The 19083-nt window shown below is 42.2% G+C and overlaps 1 protein-coding gene and 1 long non-coding RNA gene across 2 annotated transcripts; one reads left to right on the top strand and one right to left on the bottom strand.

Moving 5' to 3' along the window:
- Positions 1 to 11917: 11917 nt before the first annotated feature.
- LOC144065599 (uncharacterized) lies at positions 11918 to 15232 on the bottom strand. Its single transcript, XM_077588585.1, has 2 exons — positions 15109 to 15232; positions 11918 to 13714 (listed from the first exon to the last, which is right to left on the bottom strand). The coding sequence occupies exons 1-2, from the start codon at positions 15221 to 15223 to the stop codon at positions 12408 to 12410; spliced, it is 1422 nt and encodes a 473-aa protein (XP_077444711.1). The 5' UTR covers positions 15224 to 15232; the 3' UTR covers positions 11918 to 12407.
- An 81-nt stretch (positions 15233 to 15313) lies between these two features.
- Positions 15314 to 18054, top strand: LOC144065677 (uncharacterized). Its single transcript, XR_013297261.1, has 2 exons — positions 15314 to 16037; positions 16873 to 18054. It is a non-coding gene; the product is annotated as an uncharacterized LOC144065677 (long non-coding RNA).
- The last annotated feature ends 1029 nt before the right edge of the window (positions 18055 to 19083 follow it).

The following is a 19083-nucleotide window of genomic DNA, read 5'->3' as shown; positions in this document are numbered from 1 at the left end:
TGGGCCATCATGGACGTTTTGATAATTGATTCTAACACTTTGCAGATTACTGAAGTGAGGGAGACCGGTCGGTAATTCAACGGGTCCTCTCGGTCTCCTTTCTTGTGGATAGGGCAGATGACGGCCCGTCTCCAGTCTTCGGGGACTTCACCTGATTGCAAGGACAGTGTGAAGAGATATGCGAGGGGAAGTGCTATGGTCGGAGCGAGTGCCTGGAGGACCCTCGGGTGAATACCATCCGGACCATGGCTTTTAGTGGCGTCCAGACACATCAAGGCTCGGTAGACTTCAGGAGGTGTAATGGCAACTGCAGGCATTGGGGGAACATCCCGAGCAAATGGGGGTGCTGGTCGCCCATCATCGGCTTTGTAAATGCCTGCGAACACCCTAGCAAAAAGAGAGCTTTGCCCCTCTGCATCCGTGACACCGACTCCATCAGCATCCCTGAGTTTAACCACTTGATTGTGCAGACGTTTGTTGGCTTGAACATGGGCGAAGAAGCGCTTGGGGTTTGCACGAGATGACTGCGCCAACCTCAGCTCATACTTGCTCCGCTCTTGCCTTTCAGTGAACACTGCCCTATTTCGTTGCTGCTTATAGACCTCATATGCAGCTGCCGTGCCTCGTTCCTGGAATTCGCGCCAAGCAATGTCTCTGAGAGTCCGTTCCCGCTTCACCTTTTGCGTCGCCCAGGGTTTGTGCTTCTGGTGCCGTGGCATCGACAATGGTACTGAGCGCTCAGTCACCCGGAGTATGGATTGTTTCAACAATGCCCACAGCTCGCCGACTGAAGTGATCTCCATGAAGGAAGCCCAGTCAACAGCCTCGGAAGCCTCTTCCAGTGCGTGATGATTCAGGGTAGCAAACCTTCTCTTCGGAAGCATCACGCTCTGTAAGGCCGGAATTGTTGCGTGCCAGTTGAACTTGAGCACCGCATGGTCAGACATGGAGAGCGGCGGGAGGATGATGAGAGACGATACCGACGACGGGTAGCACGTGAGTACCAGGTCCAGAAGAGACGGGCGTTGGTTACTGCGGAAGCGTGTCGGAGCTGCAACATGCTGTGTTAAAAAGCAGTTATCAACTGTGTCGAGGAGTGCCTGGTCGAACCGGTCGGCTGATGAGCAGACGACATCGCTCCAGTCTATTGATGGTGCGTTGAAGTCGCCAACAATAAGGCAGTCCTGGTGTGATGAGACCGAGCGAATTGCACTGATTACGTGGTTGTCGTCTTCGGCGGTAGCTTGCGGAGATCGGTAGACTCCCAAGATAGGCAGACAGACTCCGCCCACAGTTATATTGCATCGCACAACCTCAAAGAAGTCGGTCTGTTGAGCAGCGGGAGGGAGAGGACAAAGGGAGGGCTTTAGCTCGCCCTTAGCATAGATGATAACTCCACCACCACGTCTGTCTCGCCTGTCGCACCGGAAGGGGATGTAGCCCATCAGGTTTATCTCAGCGTCGTGCACTTCAGAGCTTAGCCAAGTTTCAGTAATGACGATCATATCAGGCTTGAGCCCTGATACAATACTGAAGAGGTCACTGAACTTGGCGATCAAACTGCACGCGTTGGTGTAGATGATGACTAGGGGTGGACCACCGCCATCCCTAGTTCCCTCACCGTCACCCAGTTGTTTTGAGTCCCTGTGGTCACCTTCAGTGGCGGGTGGATGTAGCTTGTCAGGGCTAGTTGGCCGTTGCGGATGCACAGACCTCTTTCGCCCTTCTGCCGCCTCGCTGCCAGCTCTGCTACAAGGTTGCGCCAACGAATCCTCTCCCTCAAAGAGTACTCCTTCCGAAAATCCAGTTCGAGATCAGGCCATTGGATTTTCTTGGCGCTTGTCAAGAAGGTCTCGACTTCAGATGGAGTGCCAAGAGTCATCTTTAATGGACGGGGGCGCGCGTCAGCAGAGGATGGTGGCTCGCGTCCAAGCCTCACCGATCTTCCGAGTGAGAGAGATGCCCCGGGTGCCAGTGTCTCCAGGACCGACTTGATACAATATATGGCCAACTCGCGATCTTTCATCGCGCTGCCCACAGCTGGGAGTCCGGGCGACTCGGGAACACCATAGATTATCACACTCCTCTCGCGTTCCGACACTGCCTCTTTACTGGATCTCACGAAAGCAGTTGAATTTGCAGGGGCTTGAGTTTCAGGCTCACAGCTTTGCCTACCGATGACATCACTGCCACCTGCGGTGTCTAGGCAGGCTGACACGTAGTCATCGTCATGATCTGGCGCCTCGCCAGCGCTAAACTCCGCGGCTGAAGATTGCTTCGGAGCCTGTTTGATCTTTTTTGCCTTCCTTTTCTTTATTGGACTATGGCAATTTGCTGTCTGTTCCGCACCCGTGCAGGGGGCAACAGGCAGACTCTGCGGCGTGGCTATACAAACAGAGCTCGCCTTTGATATCTCATCCAGCCTGATGTGTATCTCTGAGATAGCTTGCTGCAGCTGGTCATACTTTTTCTGGAGATCTACAAAGCGATCCTCCCAGGGACTGCACTTACATGAGCAGGTAGGTGCAGCAGATGAACTTGGAGGTCTGTTATTTTTAGATCTTGTAGTCGCGGGCATTTGGAAGTTGAAAGGTCCGTTACGTAGGAGCGGAAAACTTTTGCTAACAAGCTAATGCTAACAAGCTCATGCACGCACAATCAACTCTAAAGCTGATTGTTGAAGTTGTGATCTAAAGCTCAGTAATCAAAAAGCTTCGCGATGGCGTGGCAGCAATAGTAGTCCAACTCACTAGCTTTTCCCGGCTGATTTTGATGAAGTGTCGACAAGAGCTCAAGTGACAGCTCACTCTGACAGCTACCTCACCCTTTTAGATCTATTAGATCTCCTTATCAGGAATAAATCATCTGTGGAGTAATCCTGGTCTTCTCTCCCGATGCTAAACGTGCACTATTGTTAGGTCGATAAGCCATAGTTTCAGATAGACAAACGTTGTTGGAGTCAGATGCCAAAACTTATCCTCTAACAGTCCAAAATGTCTTTAACAGTTTGCTTTGTCACATTCCCATACGTATTTGATGCATTTCCAGTTCAGATTAAACTGTCTGGGCCAGTTTCTTCCACAGAGGGTTGCTCCCTTTCCCTTCACGACTAACAGTGGCATTTCCACTTCTTGATCCTCATATTTTACTTTGGTCATGAACTGTCCCGAGACCTGAATGCTGCTCCCATTGTAAGCTTTGAGATTCACCTTTGCGGGCTGTCAAGGCAAATGTGCAAACATTCTGCTATAGCTTGCTTGTGAAATGACACTTCTTGCTGCTCCATTGTCTATTTCCATGTCAAGAGACACCCCATCAATAGTGAATGTAGCCCTGTATAGCTCATCATTATCACTACTGACTGTCATGATGGCAAACTCTTCTTGTTCTGCCTCAGAAAGCAATCTTCTTTGGCACATTTCATTTTTTGAGTGCACTCACGAACCTGTCTCGCAGTGCCAAATCCAATTTAGTGCCAAACTCACAATTTGCTGCTTGTTTCTTTAGTTCTGCTACATACTGTGCCACAGTTTGATTCCTTTTTTGATTACATTTGTTAAAGCGGAATCTTTCTGCGACCAATGTTGGCTTTGGCTCAAAATGTTCCTTCAAAATCCTCACATTGTCGTCGAAAGATTTATCTTTGGGCTTGTCCGGTTGGACCAAGTTCCTCAAATGTCCGTATGTGGTAGCTCCCATTACGCTTAGCAACACGGCTACATACTTCTCTGGTTCGATGTCGTTAGCATCAAGGAACTGCTCCAACCGCTAGATATATGTGGTCCACGGCTCATTTTCAGGCTTATATTCATCAACCTTGCCGATTTGGGGTATTGTACTCACTGGTACACCATGGATCAGGTGGACTGAACGAACTTATCCATAATAGGTTGGAATACACCTCATATTATTAGGACATGGTGTCCCCAGGATAACACCAAATATTAATTTACGTCAAAGTCTTAGAAATCCAAATAGAAACTTCAAGTTTCTTCTTCCTTTGTATTTGAGAAAATAACGCAACAGAGTGAATTTGAAATGAATGACTTTACGTATTGTTATTAAGTACAGGTGAGTTGCCTTACTGCTGGAAGCCGCAATTCTGATTGGACCAATGTGTGTCACATGACCTACAAGACCCAATATTTTTCGAAGAATTTGTTTCATTTTTAGGTACAAAACCAATGTTGTTTTCCAGGTTTTTACCCAAAATGTGTGGAGTTGTAGTTTCTGATTTAGGTGTGCTGATTTTCTTTTGTTTTATATTAGTGTTTCTTTTACTCTAGGTCGTATTGGCTGGAATAAGGTCATCCTTATTCATAGTTGGTTAGATGCTTAAATATGAAAACACATCTGGAAGCAGTGCAACCAGGGGAAAAGCAATGAAAGGAAGCTGACAGACAATTTGGAATTGATTAATAAGTATTCATAGACAAAACATAATTAACATCAGTCTGTGATTCAGATATGTTTTAGGCCGGCAGAGAAGGCCTTGCAGGCCCTGACAGTCCACCACTGCGTAAACTTTGCATGCCTTGCGATAAGAACAATACATTTGGAACCCACAATGTTTATTGGAGACTGCCTGATGGTGTGTTGGTTCAATCACCTGACTACAATGTGGGGAGTTGTGGGCTCGATTCCTGATGGTAGTATGATTCTGAGTGCAAATGATTGTCTGTCTCTCTGTGTGCCCTAAGCCAGTCTGGTAACCAGTCTAGGGTGGAGTGTGCCTTTTGTCTAAAGTCCGCAAGTACATGCTCCAACAACCCATTACGAAGATACGCGGGACCCATGATGACTGAATGGATTCATTGGAAGTGTGATCTTCCCATGACACTGATGCTCGGCTCAACGCAATCAGAAGATTTCTTGCCAGAGGCGGACACGTAACAGAGATGTATTCTGATAAAGGAACCAATTTCCAATCAGCTGACAAGGAAATACATCAATGAATTGAATACAAACAGGATTGAAAAATACTTGCAACAAAAAGGAACAACTCGAGCTCTTATTGTACAATTAGACCAATAGTCAATCTGCAGTTGAGGTTTTGAGCAAACTGCCAGCTGAAGTAGCTCAGATAGGAGACTGTTAAACTGAAGATTCTAAGGTCCCTGAATCAACCCTGGGCTTCAGCAGTCCATCTTGCTTTTATTTTAAACTCATTTTAAAACTGAAAAATCACATTAATCAATTTAAATAAGACATTAATCTTGTTTTAAAATACAGGAAATTGCTGAAACATGATTCAAATCAGTCCTTTAATTTTTTTATTATGTCATTAAGAAAGAAAAAAGATACTCCCCGTGGTGGCAATACCAATAATTTCCACAAGAAGACAGTCTCCCTACGTCTCTTATGACTTAAATGTTAAGTCATAAGAGACATAGGGAGACTACGAGCTTAATGCCTTCCGGGACTGAACGCGTATGTCGATTTACCCGTATCTCAAATCAACATTTCCCATAGAAATGAACTAAAAACAAATTAATTCGTTCCAAGCCTCTGAAAAAACACAAAAACAGGATATTGGATTGGAAAAACATTTATTTGTTCTAATTCGACATCTTTTAACAAAGTCACAAATAACTAGTGGTTTAATAGTACTAAAATGTGTTTAATAGTACCAAAATTAGACGGAGAGACTTTTTGCACGGCAAGACGCTCGTAACATAACATAAACAAATTTAAATGAACTTATATTACGTTGCAGACACACTCAAAAATAAGTTTAATCGAACCTAACACTAAACTTAATACTAATTTAGTTTGACATTTGATACCTTTCTTCTCCCGGGTTGGCTCTATTTGCCCCGCCTCCAAACTGACTTTCATTCAATATCGACTGTTGTTTGATTTTGTCTTCCCTTCAAAATATTCCCAAAACGATGCACAAAAATGTCCTCACAATAGGATAACGCAGGACCACTTGCCAATGAGAATTAGTATACTCCTCTCATATTAGCGATCGATCCGCCATTCGCACTGACTAACGTAAAAAAAAACACAGTACTTGTAGAGACATTACACGAGGGACTTGCGACGGGAAAAACAGTGCCCATGATGTACTTATGAGCAGCCTCTCGGGTCCGCTGTATGCTCGTATATCAAAATTCGTCTCATATCTCAAGATAAATATTTGCTCGAAATTTTACTCGTATCTCAAATTGCTCGTATGTCGGGGCACTCGTATGTCGAGGTACTACTGTACTGTAATACATAGCTAGACTGGCTTCCTCCATATACAAACTTTACTTACTTCTCACAAGTAACCATAAGAAGGTCGACATGATTCCAAAACAATAGAAAGACTGTGTAACCTAAAAAAAAGGAAAAAAAATACAAAAGGGTAACCAGGCTGGATTCTTCAAAGGAGTTTAAAAACCACCTCTCCTGCCTGGAAAATGAATAAATGTATATTTTTAAATACAATTGAACCCCCCCCCCCCCTGTTCGCAAGGATTAATATATTAAGCCTGTACCCTTTACAGCAATTAAGCCACATAAAATGCATGCTAATCAAGAACTCCAAATTCATTCAATAATGTGTATCGCACAGTTGTTTAAAACGAATAATACCCCAATCTAGTAGTTTTTTGCAAACATTTAACATTACATTCCCTTTGTAGTTTGTCTATCATCTCCAATAAAACTGTCTTAATGTTTTTCCAATAGTTACACATAAAATAAAAACTTCAGACATGAAGTTTCCGTATTTTCACACCTGTAGAAAGAAAACAATCTTTTATATATTAATTTATCCAATTGTTCAAATTAATGTATTGATTTTCCTCTTAGTTTTAAATCTTAGCAAATAACGCTTCTCTTTTGTCACCTTGGAATTTGGAAGGCTGATTTTGTCAACAAAAAGACCCAAAAAGTATTTTTCACCAAAAAGAGCTTTAATGGAACTACACAAAAGATGACACGTTAAATCGGTTTAAAAACGTGATTCATCTTATAATTTGACAAAAGTATAAGGACATTGTACTACTTATTTATTTTGAGCAAATTCATCGTCTTTCACACCATATTTCTACTAATGTTTCTTAGATCCTAGATTCAATATATCAATTATTGTCAGTAAAATGTACAATGTTTGAATAACACTCAATATTCTTATTGGATTTGCTAGCAAATTCAATAGACAAAAACTGCAATTTTTCAAATTTCTTAGGCATGTCTTTAACTGTGAAGACATTTTCCATATTAATTAGATCACATTATTGATCATTTATTTTGTAATTTCCTAATTTAGGCTCTACTATTTCGGATAGAATTGTGAAGTCAATAAAATTTTCAACGGCACTCATTTTTATTAAAAAGTAATACCTTGACATACAAGTGTTCCAACATACGAGAAATTTGAGATACGAGAAATTTGAGATACGAGGAAAATTCTGAGCAATTTTTTTGCCTTGAGATATGAGATAAATTTGAGATATGAGCATACCAGATGGTTCCCAATTGTGAGTCGGTAGTTAATTAGAACCAATTTTGGTGGGGGGGTTTTAGGATGGAAACGGATTAATTTGTATTTTGTTCATTTCTATGGGAAGAATTCACTTGAGACACGAGTAAATTGACATACAAACTCGATCCCGCAGTTAGCTCGTATCTTAAGGTTTTACTGTATTTGAATAGTGTGGATCGATATTACACATTAAAAAGTGTAAACAAGATTTTCAGAATGCAAAATACAATTAGTGGTACCTCGTCATACGACCGCTCGTCATACAATATTCTCGTCTTACGACGGAAATTTCGATCAAATAATTCGCCCGTCATGCGATCAAAATTTTGTTATGAAGCCAAGCCAGGTGGCCATGGCACTGTCTTTTTTGCATATCTTTCGTGTATATACGAGCACCGAATGAGTTATTCAGACCAGGAAACGCACAACGCGCATGCGCGGGAAAAAGAGGGCTTTCTGGGTAATGAAGTATACTCGTGCACACAACACCGACAGGCAATGGCACTCTTTCTCAGAATAAAACTTTACCCACAATCAATACGTGGGTAAGCTCAGCTGTTGCATTTCCTGTTTTTCATTATTATCTAATACGAGGAGTATTATATTACTTCTCGTTCGCTGCTCCTAAGAACATCAGCGGCACTGGCTCGCAATTCCCTCTTTGTAATATTTCTGGTCGCAACGCTCTCTCAAAGCGGCTGCGACCAGAGCCATTTCAACGATGGAGTTGCGAGACGGTCTTTATGAGCAGTTTTTCTCGTTGGCTAGTGGTCGTGGGTTATCCTATTGTGAGGACATTTGTGTGAATCATTTTTGGAATATTTTGAAGGGAATACGTAGTGCAACAGCAAACAGCCCATCGATAGCGAACGTGAGGGTGGAGGCGTGGCAAACCGCCAACCCGGAAAACGAAGGTAACAAAAGATTACAACAAAATTAGATTTCAGTTTTGTGTAAAGTTACATTAAACGTATGTTTGAGTGTCTGTATATATTAATCCAAGTTAATTTAAATTTGTTTGTTCTGTTTACGAGTGAGTTGTCGTGGGAAAAAAACGGACCCCACCCCCCCACACGTCTCTGTCTCCCGTCGGCGTAATCTGCCCAATTTTAGTTAGATTAAACACATTTTATTACTATTAAACCACTAGTTATGTGTTAATTTGTTAATAGATGGCGAATTAGAGGAAATAAAACATTTTTTCCAATCCAATATCCTGTTATTGGTGTTTTTTCAGTAGGTTGGAACGAATTAATTTGTTTTCCATTCATTTCAATGAGAAACGTCCGCTCAAGTTACGAGAATCTCTTCATACGATCTCAGTCTCAGAACGGATTACGATCGTATGTCGAGGTACCACTGTATACTGCAATTATAATGATCTTTCATACAGAAATTGATAAAGCAAGCAAAGCCGTCATTGGCCACTGCTTATCACACCACATTTGCCTCTTTAAAGTCTATCCTTACGACTAAATCTCTGGCAAGAAGCTGAGCAGGAAAAGGGTTTCTGACCAATGTGGGTAATTGTGTTTTTAAGATATTCCTGCCACAAATTGAGCAAAAAAGGGCTTTTCTCCTGTGCGGGTTGTTAAATCTTCTTTTCAGGTTATTCAATTGTGTAGCTTTTTAATTGGGCCGTTGCAGCGAATCTGTGGCCAGACTGAACAGGAAAACATTGTTCTCCAGTGTGGGTTAATGTGTTCTTTTAAGCTTCTCCTTTGGGAAAATGTTCGACCACAAACTGAGCAGGATTTTTTTTTGCCAGTGTGGGTTCTTGTGTCTTTGTAAATCTTGCTTTTGAGAAATGGCTTTACCGCAATCTGAACACGAAAACGTTTTTTCAGCAGTGTGGAATCTTGTGTGCCTTTTCAAGCTTTCCTTGTGTGTGTTTGACTACAAACTGAGCCCGAAAAAGGTTTTTCACCAGTGTGGGTTATTACGTGTTTTTTAAGCTTCCCTTCTCTGTAAATCTTTTACCACAAACTGAGCACGCAAATGGTTTTTCACCAGTGTGTTCTTGCATGACTTTTTAAGTATGCCATCCGTGTGATGTTAAGTTTTCTTTTCAGGTTCCCTTCTGTGAAAATGTTTGAACATTAACTGGGCGGGTCATCAGTGTGGGTTCTTGTGTGGCTTTTTAACTGGTGCGTTTGAGAGAAAGCTTGACCACAAATCGAGCAAGAAAAGGGTTTTTCACCAGTGTGGGTTCTTATATGGCAGGGGTCTCGAACTCAATTTACCTGGGGGCCGCTAGAGGCCGAGTCTGGGTGAGACTGGGCCGCATCAGGATTTCCACAAGAAAAGCACTGATAAAACATTCCAACGTTATCAAATATCTTTATTTTTTAACAAAAAATAATGAATTAAATAAATTAACTTAAAGATGAACAAAAAATAAATCAATCAGTAATACAAAACCAAATAATACTAATGAGCATACAGTAGATATACACTGGCTGGCTAAGTAGAGAAAATGAATTATTTTTATTCCGTTTCAAATGTCTGTATTAACAGCTCTTTAACCTTAAACTTTCTGAACTTGAATGGAACATTGAACATGAAATATTCTGAACACGGCTTCTCTTGCCTACTCCTTGCTGCTAGAAACCTGGCAGCGCTTCTTCTCACATAGTCACATTTGGCTTGAGGGAGGAAGCAGTGGAGACCCTCAGTAGAGCTTGAAGATGCTCATCAGTAAGTCTGGACCTGTACTTGGACTTATTGAAGTTCAAGGTGGAGAAGAGCTTCTCACACAAGTATGTGCTCCCAAAAAGGCACATGGTCCGCTTGAACCTTCGGGAAAGTTCAGGGAAGCTGGGGGTCAACTCTCTCAAAAATTGCCCAAGCTTGTCTGCTTCTCCACTCACCTCCCTGAACTTGGCTTTGAGTGCAGAGTTGCACTGCAGGTCAATGAGCTCCATTTGAAGCTCAGGAGGGGCATCTTGCACATCAAAGGAGAAGGGGTCCGCAAAAATTTGAAATGTGGCTTTGTGTGTCTTGAAGTCTGCAAATCTGTGATCAAATTCCTCCTGTAGCTTCGAAATGGCCTCAACATACTTCTCACCACTGAATGGTGTCTGCATCCACGAGAGCCTTGCATGCTGGGAAATGGCAAAGGTTTGTCTGAGAGAGCTGGGCTTTCCATAACACAAGTTTAGTGCAAAATGCTCTCACGTTGTCATAGGCAGCACTGACAAGTTGCCCCTGGCCTTGTAGCTTCTTGTTCAGTACATTAAGCTCATGTGTGATATCAACAAGAAAAGCCAAGTCCATGAGCCATTTGGGATCACTTAGCACAGGATCAATCAACTCACAAACGGCGTAGCTAGCTTTGACTGCTGCATTACTGTCTTTGGTAGCCTTCTTGAAGAAATCCTGTTGCCTCAGAAGACGTGTTTTCAGACTGGCAACCTGGTTGGCTCTCTCATCTCCCTGGTATTTTTCGTACTCCTCAGCATGTCTCGTAGTACAATTACGTTTCAAATTGTATTCCTTGTGCACCGCAACTTTTTCAGTGTAAATGAGACACGTCGGGGTGCCCCTGTGTTCAACAAAGAAATATTGCACTCCCCACTTTTCTTGAAACTGTCTGTGCTCATCACCGACCTTTCTCTTCACGGCAGGCTTTGAAAGAGACATCTCTGGGGCTCTGTAATATGTTTTTCCACTTGGAATGAGTCTCGGGTTGATCTTTCACATTCAGTCGCGTGGGTTTGTGGCGCATGTGCACTTTCGCTCTCCGTTTCAATCGCGGAGATGGCTACAGACACTGACACAGGCTGGATCACGGATCATAGCGCCTCATTCAGTTCTATGCTGAGAGCAGCGGAGGAGTGTGCGCGCCGAGCGGAGTGATCGGCCTCACGGCTTCTCCTCCGCCCAGCTGATTGGAGGAATGAATGAGTGAGTGAGCGAGGCACTGGACAGCCCGGCCGATGTCCCGCCCTCCAGAGCCGTATACCTCACCGTGATTGGTTCATTCAGCTCCGAACCAAAGTTCCCTCTAATTTTTTGTTGGTCTGAGCAGAAAGACAACCTCCCTGAGCGCACTGAGTACCAGTGTGAGCGACATCATCGGTACTCGGATGATTCGCCTAAAGACGTTTCGCCGACGGACGTTTGACAGACGGGCAGGTCGCCGAATGGACGTTCCACCGAACGTTCATTCGGCCGAACGGAGGTTTCGCCGAAACGGGATTCGAACGCTCGCCCCGCCGGATCGTGTGTGTACAAGTTTTTCAACCTCGGCCCGCGGGCCATATACGGCCCGTTAGGATTTTTAATCCGGCCCGCCGCCGGTGTTGTCCAAATTATAGTAAAAATCAATGTTCGTCTACCATCAATGGCAGTCCGGGAGTAAGCACCCTTGGGCAGGCAGATGTAGCAGAACCGAGGGGTAAAATGACAGCAATCGGGTCAAATCCATTCTAAAACAGCATTTAATGATTAAATACAAATACTGGATGATATCGCGATGGAGGCAAAAAAACGTCTATAGACGTCCATTCGCCAAACGGCTCAAAATGCTCTCAAATTCGGTCAAATCCAGCTGAAAACAGCGTTTAATGATTAAATACAAATACTAGTATTTGTATTTAATCATTAAACTAACAAATACTAGTACGACCTGTCCGTCTGTCAAACGTCCGTCGGCGAAACGTCTTTAGGCGAATCATCCGGTCACGACATCATCATTGCTCGCTATCGGCACACCAGTATCACACCTGCAACAAGCAGGTGCATGTCAATGTTCCCTCTAATTTTTCATGTAAAACATGCTGTAAAACAAGAAAAACATGAGTGGACAGAGCTACTGCCACTGGCTGCCACTTAAACGGCGCCATCATGGGGAAAGGGGTAAAAAAAAAAAAAAAAAAAAAAAAAAAAAAAAAAAATCGATCTTTCATATTAAGACGGGGGCCGCAAATTATCGTCCCGAGGGCCGCAGTTGGCCCGCGGGCCGCAAGTTTGAGACCCCTGTTATATGGCATCGTAAGATTCGCTTATCTGCGAATGCTTGACCACAAACTGAACACAAAAATGGTTTTTCACCAGTGTGGGTTCTTGTGTGTATTTTTAAGTTTCCCTTCTGTGTAAATCTTTTACCACAAACTGAGCACGAAAATTGTTTTTCACCTGTGTGGATTATTTCGTGCCTATTTAAGTGTCCCTTCTGTGTAAATGTCTGACCACAAACTGAGCACGAAAATGGCTTTTCACCAGTGTGGGTTCTTGTGTGCCCTTTTAAGGTTCCCTTCTTTCTAAATCTTTTACCACAAACTGAACACAAAAATGGTTTTTCACCAGTGTGGGTTCTTGCATGACTAATTAAGTGTCCTTTCCGTGTGAATCTTTGACCACAAACTGAACACGAAAATGGCTTTTCACCCGTGTGGGTTCTTGCATGTCTATTTAAGTTTCCCTTGTGTGTAAATGTTTTACCACAAACTGTACATAAGGGTTTCTCCCCAGTGTGGCTCCTCATATGTGTTTTCAAAGAAGACTTTTTCCCAAAAGTTTTCCCACACTGAAAGCATTTGCAAGGTTTGTCGCCACTGGGATTTTTCTTAACATCTTCAACATCATCGTCAAAAAGCAAGTCGTTGCCATCTAATAAAGGAGCAATTAAATTTTCTGCTCGCCATCCTTCTGTAGAGCTGCCGTTCAGAAGCTCCGCCCCTCTGTTGGCCACGCCCAGATCATCTTCACTCTTGAAAGGCTCACCTGTTGACCATTTGACACATTCCTCGTTTTGGATTGGAGGTTGCTCTTCTCTTTTGCACTGTTGAGGGAACTCTGGCTGCTCCTCCTCTTTAATTTGGGGCCATGCTGAGGCGTTTGCAGGCTCCGCTCCTTCGCTGACCACGCCCAGATAATCCCTTTTAACGGACTCACCTGGTGACCAGGTGAAATGATCTTCCTCCTTTTTTATTGGAAGTTGCTCTTCTCCCATTTGTTTTTGAGGGAACTCTGGCTCCTCCTCTTTAATTAGGGGCCATGTTTTGGTGTTTGCAGGCTCCACCCCTCCGCTGGCCACGCCCAGAACATCTTCCCTCTTCACGAACTCACCAAGTGACCAGGTGAAATAATCTTCCTCCCTTTTGATTGGAAGTTGCTCGTCACCCATTTGTTGTTGAGGGAACTCTGGCTCCTCCTCTTTGATTTGGGGGAGCTCAACTTCCCCTTCAAGCTCAACAGACTCCTGCCCATCAACACCAAGATCATTTCTGAAACCTGCAAAGATACAAAGATAACTGATTAACCATTTTCTAATTATAAAATAACTGAATTTATTGTTCACAGAAATGAAACCAAACGGAAGAGGGCGCCATACATTCATTTCGTCACAATGCAGTACTTACTACTTTAGTATTCTCGTCAACAGCAACATGAGTTGAAAACTGTGTATAGGTGCATTTTTCAAAGTATGGCACTATTGGTCAGAAAAGTTTCTTCACTGGTGATGTAGCTCCTTAAAATTAGTCAAATCTTTTTTGGAGCCTTTTCATTGTAAACATTCTCTTTTATGTTTTAGATTTTAATTTAGTTAAAAGGCTTTCGCCAAAGGGGAGGCATTAAAAACCATTATCTTTTATTCAGTAGCAGGTCTATTATTATTTGGGGGATTAATGAGATGCCGGATTCCGGCTAATGCCGGAGCGATCGCTAATACGCGCAGTATAGTATATTACTTCTCGTTGGCTGCTCATAAGAACGGTCAGGGGCACTGGCTCTCTCCCCCGCAACTCCTCGTGTAATATCTCTGGTCGCAACTATACCTCTTTGTAACGTCTCTGCGAGCACTGAGCGTTTTTTTCAGTGTTTTTCCCCCCCTTAGCCTGTTAGCTCCCGTTAACAAAGCGATCGCTAATTCAAGACTACTTCTCATTGGCAAGTGGAAGTGCGTTATCCTATTGTGAGGACATTTGTGTGCATCATTGTCGGAATATTTTGAAGGGAATACAAAAGCAAACGGCCCATCGATAGTGAAAGTGAGGGTGGAGGCGGGGCAAACAGCCAACCCAGCCGGGACAACAAAGGTATGAAAATGTAAAACATAATTAGCACGACAGCAAAGACAGCATGATAGATAGCCCCCCTGCATGACCAATTTACCCGTACACGATGATGAATTTAATATTGAGCTGAATGCGCTCACTGTTTAAGTTAATAAATTGGAATTTAGGCAATTAATGGCTGAGGGTTTGGCACATTACGATATCCCAAATGTTGTTTTCGACTTAACAAAACTAAATGATGAATATCAATTGGTTAAATAGGAAGCAAAAGTGCAATTAGGTCAAAATAGCTGTTTTTTAAAGATGTCTAAAATGAGCTGGCTGCAAACACCAATATTATCCGTCAAAAAATGTCGCAAATGAAATAAAAACATCTCCATGACTTGGCACTAGCATAATGACTACGACCGACCAAACAGAGACAAAGCTCAGAAAAAGCCACATATTAAAGTTTAGTAAAAGCTTCTGGCCTCCTTTTACAATCTGAACACACTAAATTTCATATTTTTCAGTCACTTTTTACATCACAAGTAAATAAATGCCAACATGTGAGCAGGACTCTTTCACTCAGTCAATGGCTAAACTATCTCAAAGTTGAAACCAATTTACCTTGAAGGATTTTCATTGTTTCCAAAAGTTTGTCCAAATGAGTCTCGTGTCTCCAGATGAGTCGAGGACGTCCAACTGCAGCATCTGACTGAATGCCATCCTCTGGATGCTGCATATTTGCGCAGTTGACATCAAAGAGCAAAGAGCTCGTGGTGACGCCACGCGCTTTGATCTCCATCTGGACCGTAGCCCCGCCTCCTTTGGACCCCGATATATGATGGAGGCACTTTAAGCCATTTATTTGTTCTCACAAATTCAATTCATTTAAGCAAATAAGGGAATGATTCGTGGGAGTTGGTACATTTTCGTTGAAGAACTTCATCTCTCGTGATTCCATTTGGCAAAACAGCAATGGTTCCTTGATAATTTGTCGATTTGTTCTGCGCTTGCGCGTATTGCGTCACCTCCTTTTGAGCCGCAACCTTCTTCATGGTGACTTATGTCGTAAATTCAAACCTACAATAATATTTTTATTCAAACCATATGTCAGACCATTTGAAGAATAATTATTTCCTATGTTCGACTCTCTTGTTTTTAATAAACCTAATGCCACCGAAAGAAGTGACGCTCGAGTTGCAGAAGTGACGCAATGTTCCGCGCATGCGCAACCCCAAAAGTCAACGTTCCGTCCCCAGTCACAATCTTGTCGTGACCGTAGCGCGCCAAGTTTTTCCTCAATTTCCACCACTTAACTAAACCCACGCGTGGCCGATGTGTCTTGCTTAACTACTCTTCCGTCTTAAGTTTCAGTCAACATCATCTTCAAGGCGTCTAAAGCCTCGTTGAAGCTTTGCGGCCTACTTTAGTTTAGCCTGCTAGCATCTATCAAAGGTGCCTCCATCAGAATTCCCGTGTGGGAGTGTTCCACGAGGAACACTCGATCGTTTGCAAAATAATGCATGCAAAAGTTGTTCTTCACAGACTAGAAGGTGGGTTCACTTTTTATATTTATATATTCTCTCAATGTGTTATAAAAGGGCTTTTTTGTGCGCTGCAATTGATTGATTTAAAAATTATCAGGTCGACAGAAGGTACAAGCTTGATTTTAAGACAATAAAACAGTACAAACAAAATCATGCAGAATAAATCATGGGAAAAGTATAAATCATAACAACTATTTCCCATTTTCATACTGTAATGCATAAAAAAATATGAAATCATAAAAATGATATATATATATATATATATATATATATATATATATATATATATATATATATATATATTTCAAAATTATTGATTTAGAAAAATAAATCGATAAAACTGAATGTTGGCTCCTTTTCCATTTTTTTTAATGTCAACAAAAAAAGAATAGCTGTCATTTTTCCTTTTTAATTAAAAATGATTAAAATTTATATTTGATGCTTCACCCTTTTCTAAAAGGATTCCAAATAAATTAAAATCTCAAAAATACAAGCGAATATCTGCAAAGAAGAGGCTCAAAAAAGATTTGGAAAAACTTCAAGGGCCTGTGAGGTTACTTTACTGACCAATAGTCCTTTTTTTAGTGAAATACACTTTAAAAAAACGTTTAAACCCCTTTGGCTATTGATGAGAATACTACAGTAGTACTATGTTGACAACATCACGAATGTATGGCATCCTCTTCTGTTTAGCTTCGTTACTGTAGCGACCAGCATATTAGTCCAGCCTAACCACTGCAAATATAAGTATAAGACTTAATTACCAGTCTAACATAAAGAACCTCTAGATAGAATAATAGACAGTTTATAAAATATATAATTTATCTTGGGGTCTTTGCAGGTTTCAGAAAATATCTTGGTCCTGATGGGAAGGTGTCAGAGTTTTCTGGTGCCAAAGAGGATGTTGAGCCCCCTCAAATCGAAGAGGAGGAGCCAGAGTTCCCTCAAGACAGAGAGAGAGAAGAGCAACTTAAAATAAAAAAAAGGAGGAAGAAGATCTGGTCAACTGGTGCGTCCTTGAAGAGAGAAGATGATCTTGGCGTGGCCAGCGGAGGGGCGGAGCCTGCAAACACTTAAACATGGGCCAAAATTAAAGAGCAAAAGAGAGAAGAGCAACTTTCAATCAAAACGGAGGCGCAGCAAGATGTCACTTGGTCAACTGCTGAGCGTTTCAACAGTGAAGTTGATCTAGGCGTGGCCGGCAGAGGGGCGGAGCCTCTGCACGGCAGCGACTCAACAAAAGGATGGCAAGAAGAAGCTTTTATTGCTCCTCCATCAGATAGTGACGACTTGCTTTATGATAATGATGACGATGAAGGTCTTACGAAAAATCCCAGTGGCGGCAAACTCTGCAAATGTTCTCAGTGTGGGAAAACCTTTGGTAAAATGTTTACTTTGAAAAGACATATGGCAACCCACATTGGGCAGAGACCGTTTTTGTGCTCCGTTTGTGGTAAAACATTCACACAGAAAGCAAACTTAAAAAGCCACACAAGAACCCACACTGGTGGAAAACCATTTTCCTGCTCAATTTGTAGTCACGCTTTCTTTCGAAAGCAGGACTTAATCATCCACACAAGGACCCACACTGGTGAAAAACCGTTTTCGTGCTCGATTTTTGGTAAATCTTTCTCTCTCAAGCACAAGTTAAAACGCCACACAAGAACCCACACTGGTGAAAAACCATTTTCCTGGTCATTTTGTGGTCAAGCCTTTTCTCAACCTTAACTAAACTGACCTCACAATTGATATGTCACTGCCACATTTTAGTTTCACTGTATTTTTTTGTGTATTTTAATGTCAGTTTCACCATACCTCCTGTAGTGGGTGCAGTGGCGCTTGAGCGAGCGTGCGTTTGGTAAATGGGAAGATAAGTGCAGCAAAAGAAGCGCTCTCGGTAAGAGAAAGGCAGCACGAGACAAGCTCAGCCAGAAAGTTGCAAGCTAAAGTAATATAAAGAGAAATAAAGAATAAAACCCAGGCTAATTCCTCTTGGTACTCAGCCAACGAGGTGTTTTGTCAATTTTTGTGTATTTATTTTATTTCACAAATTGTCAATTTTTTTAAAGCTAATTTTCGTTTTTGTGTGCTATTAGTTATCTAGGTGTTATTTGTAAATCTGCCAATATGGATTCAATAAATTCATCAGTTTGAGAAAGACACTTAGTACTCACAAGTAAGTACTCAATATTGCAGAAATGTATACCAAAACATGACTTTGAGTCACATATTAAGGCCCGTTTTGTAAATTGTTTAATAAGTCTCCTGGGTTATAGACGCTGGAGCAATTTTTCTTTTTCCAGTATGATTTATTTAGTTCAAATTTGCATTTTCAGTACTCATGATTGACAGTGACACATTGCAGTTGTTTTTCCCAATTGTTAAAACAGAAAATCCGAATACATAACAGGTACGCTAGCGGATAGAAAAACATAGGTACGCTACCAGCTAGCATAACATACGCTAGTGGCTAGCATAACATATGCTAGCGGCTAGCTTAATATACACTAGCGGCTAGCTTAACGGGTACGCTAGTGGCTAGCAAAACATAGGTACGCTAGAGGCTAGCATAACATAGGTACTCTAGTGAATAGCATAACATAGGCATGCTAGCGGATAGCATAACATAGGTACTCTAGCGGATAGCATAACATACGCTAACGGCTAGCATAACATATGTATGCTAGCAGATAGCATAACGTACGCTAGTGGCTAGAATAACAGGTATGCTAGCGGATAGCAAAACATAGGTACGCTAGCGGCTAGCATAAATACGCTAGTGGCTAGCATAACATACGCTAGCGGCTAGCTTAACAGGTACGCTAGCGGCTAGCAAAACAGGTACGCTAGAGGCTAGCATAACATAGGTACTTTAGCGAATAGCATAACATAGGCACGCTAGCGGATAGCATAACATAGGTACGCTAGCGGATAGCATAACATACACTAGCGGCTAGCATAACATATGCTAGCGGCTAGCATAACATACGCAAGCCTAGTGTCATGCTAGTGCCTTATCGGATGATGCGTCCAATGTATTGACAAAAAACTG

Source organism: Stigmatopora argus, chromosome 20 (genome assembly GCF_051989625.1).
Source record: "Stigmatopora argus isolate UIUO_Sarg chromosome 20, RoL_Sarg_1.0, whole genome shotgun sequence".
NCBI lineage: Eukaryota > Metazoa > Chordata > Actinopteri > Syngnathiformes > Syngnathidae > Stigmatopora > Stigmatopora argus.
Note: the sequence above shows the minus strand (reverse complement) of the source record. Positions and strands in the feature narration are given on the sequence as shown.

Excerpts from the sequence above, each read along its gene's own strand:
- LOC144065599 (XM_077588585.1), bottom strand. The coding sequence starts at position 15,223 with ATGCAGCATCCAGAGGATGGCATTCAGTCAGATGCTGCAGTTGGACGT. Across the intron at positions 13,715-15,108 it reads AACAATGAAAATCCTTCAAG|GTTTCAGAAATGATCTTGGT; the intron begins GTAAATTGGTTT and ends GTATCTTTGCAG.